The 2689-nt window shown below is 34.3% G+C and overlaps 1 protein-coding gene across 1 annotated transcript; it reads left to right on the top strand.

The window, feature by feature from the left end:
* The first annotated feature begins 486 nt into the window (after positions 1-486).
* LOC137811123 (cytochrome P450 89A2-like) lies at positions 487-2010 on the top strand. Its single transcript, XM_068612723.1, has one exon. The coding sequence runs from the start codon at positions 487-489 to the stop codon at positions 2008-2010; it is 1524 nt and encodes a 507-aa protein (XP_068468824.1).
* Positions 2011-2689: the final 679 nt, after the last annotated feature.

Raw genomic sequence — 2689 nt, 5'->3', positions numbered from 1 at the left:
CTTTATATGTGTATGTATGTTGTATATGTATAAAGAGCAAGTGACTAGACGTAATTTTAAATTTTATTATTTTAGTTATTTGAAATATTTTTCAAAAAAAAAATTCAATATTTTTAAACAACTTATTTTACTATGAAGAATTATCAAATTTATGTCATCCAATTATATCGAAATACATTTGTTGAAAATTTTTAAATTTTATCTTTATGGCATTTGAAAGATTCTTTTAGCTGATAAAGCCTCTCAGATACGTGCAATGGAGGTACTCGCATTTTCAGTAAGATGGTTTCATATATTTTATCAATAAGCGTTGTTTTAGAATTTAGAAACTACTAAACATTAATTGTAATGTATATATAACAGTGAAAAATATCATATAACGTTAAACTTTTAACAATAACATAACTTACAATATATAAATTCAAAGAGCAAAGAAAGAGAGATAATATATACATGATTACCAAAGAAGAAAAAAGAGAGAAAAAAATGGGATTCTGGTTCTATCTTCTTGCATGTGTTTTTATATGTGTTCAAGTCTTTCTCAAAATCATCAACAACAAGAGGCTACCACCAAGCCCTCCAACCATACCCATCTTAGGTAACATATTTTGGCTCCTTAAGTCCTCCAAAAATTTTGCTGATCTTGAACCTGTTCTTCGCTCTTTACGTTCAAAATATGGTAACATAGTCACCATTCACATAGGTTCCACCCCTTCCATTTTCATAACATGTCAAGAAGCTGCTCACAGAGCACTTGTTAAAAATGGCACAGTTTTTGCTGGTCGACCTTTGGCTCTTCAAACCACACAAGTTTTCTTTCCTAACCAATATACTGTCACCACTTCTCCATTTGGCCACAATTGGCGAATGATGCGCCAAAATTTAATGCAAGTAATTCAACCTTCTCAGTTAAAATCATATTCTCATTGTCGCAGTTGGGCACTGAATATATTAAAGAAAAATATTATTGATGAAATTGAGTCTGGCAATAAGGCCGTACCAATGGAAGACCATTTCAACTATGCATTGTATGCTTTATTTTCGTACATATGTTTTGGAGAGAAATTTGATGAGAGAACCGTTAGGAATATCCAAAGGGTGCAACATGGTTTTCTTCACAATTTCATTAAATTCAATGTGCTGAATTTTGCACCTGTCTTGTCTAAGATTGTGTTCAGAGGACTGTGGAGAGAGATCTTGAAAATTCGTGAGGATCAGGTGAATGTGTTCCTCCCTATCATAAAAGCACGCCAAGAGAAAATAAAGGGCAAGGTTGGTGTTGAAGATGAGATTGGAGAAGAGTTTAAGCCTTATGTGGATACCCTTTTTGATATGAAGCTCCCAAGCAATGGAAGCAAGTTGAGGGATGAAGAGTTGGTGAGTATGTGTGCTGAGTTTATGATAGGTGGAACTGATACAACAGTTACCACGTGGGTATGGACCATGGCGAATTTAGTGAAGTACCAGGACATGCAAGAGAAGTTGTTTGATGAAATTAAGGATGTTGTGGGACCTGGTGAGGACATTGAGGAGGAGCATTTGAAAAGGATGCCTTATTTGAAGGCTGTGGTGTTGGAGACTTTAAGGAGACACCCTCCGGGGCATTTTATACTGCCAAGGGCAGTTACACAGGACACTGTTATGGATGGCTATGATATACCAAAAAAAGCAATTGTGAATTTTCTTGTGGCTGAATTTGGGTGGGATCCTAATGTGTGGGAAGATCCTATGGAGTTCAAACCTGAAAGGTTTCTGAAGCATGGTGGAGATGCTAAGTTTGATTTGAAAGGGACAATGGAGATTAAAATGATGCCTTTTGGAGCAGGGAGGAGAATTTGTCCAGCAATTAGTATGGCAACCCTTCACCTTGAGTACTTTGTGGCCAATTTGGTGAGGGATTTCAAATGGACACTTGAAGATGGGTGTGAGGTTGACATGAGTGAGAAGCAGGCCTTCACTATTGTGATGAAGAATCCATTGAGGCCAATGGTGTCTCCAAGAATCACTTGAACACAAGTATCCATACTTTTCAAAATGTATCAGAGACACTAAAATGTTGCAAGAGCTATGTTAATCTTTTCAAATTTCTTGTCTAGACTTACTCTAAGCATTTCACCAGTGTAATCTGTCACATCTATTATTTAAATGGTAAACAGATAGTATTGTGTTGGTTTTGTCACATCTAAGTTTAATTGGATTTTTTTACCACATCTGAAACATTTGTAGTCTGATTTTGTATACAAAATTATTGCCTAATTCTTACAGCTAGTGCTGATTGTATGTTTCTCATGAAGCATTAGGCCATTTTCAGTTTCTTGCTTCAATCTATGATCTTGTCAGTTCATTTGCCCTGTTCTGTTCCATCTTTTTTCTCTGTTTACCTTAGAAAACTATCTTCATTTATCTTAGTTGTTGATGTTATGATAATGCAAATTTACTAAATTACTAAATCTTCCCACTATTATTAACTTTAGAATGATGCACATAAGAGTTATTGTATGTTTCAATATTAACTTGTAGTACGACATTTTGCAGTTATTGTCTCATTCACATAACACCTTCTCCTTAAAACAATTTTCTCTAACAGAAGTTATATATAACTTCTAGATCTTATTCTTTACGTTGATTTTTTTTTTCTTTTTCTTTATAAAAGAGATTAGTTAAAGATAACATTAAGAATATGACATTA

Source organism: Phaseolus vulgaris, chromosome 2 (genome assembly GCF_000499845.2).
Source record: "Phaseolus vulgaris cultivar G19833 chromosome 2, P. vulgaris v2.0, whole genome shotgun sequence".
NCBI lineage: Eukaryota > Viridiplantae > Streptophyta > Magnoliopsida > Fabales > Fabaceae > Phaseolus > Phaseolus vulgaris.
This window is presented reverse-complemented; position numbering and strand designations above follow the sequence as displayed.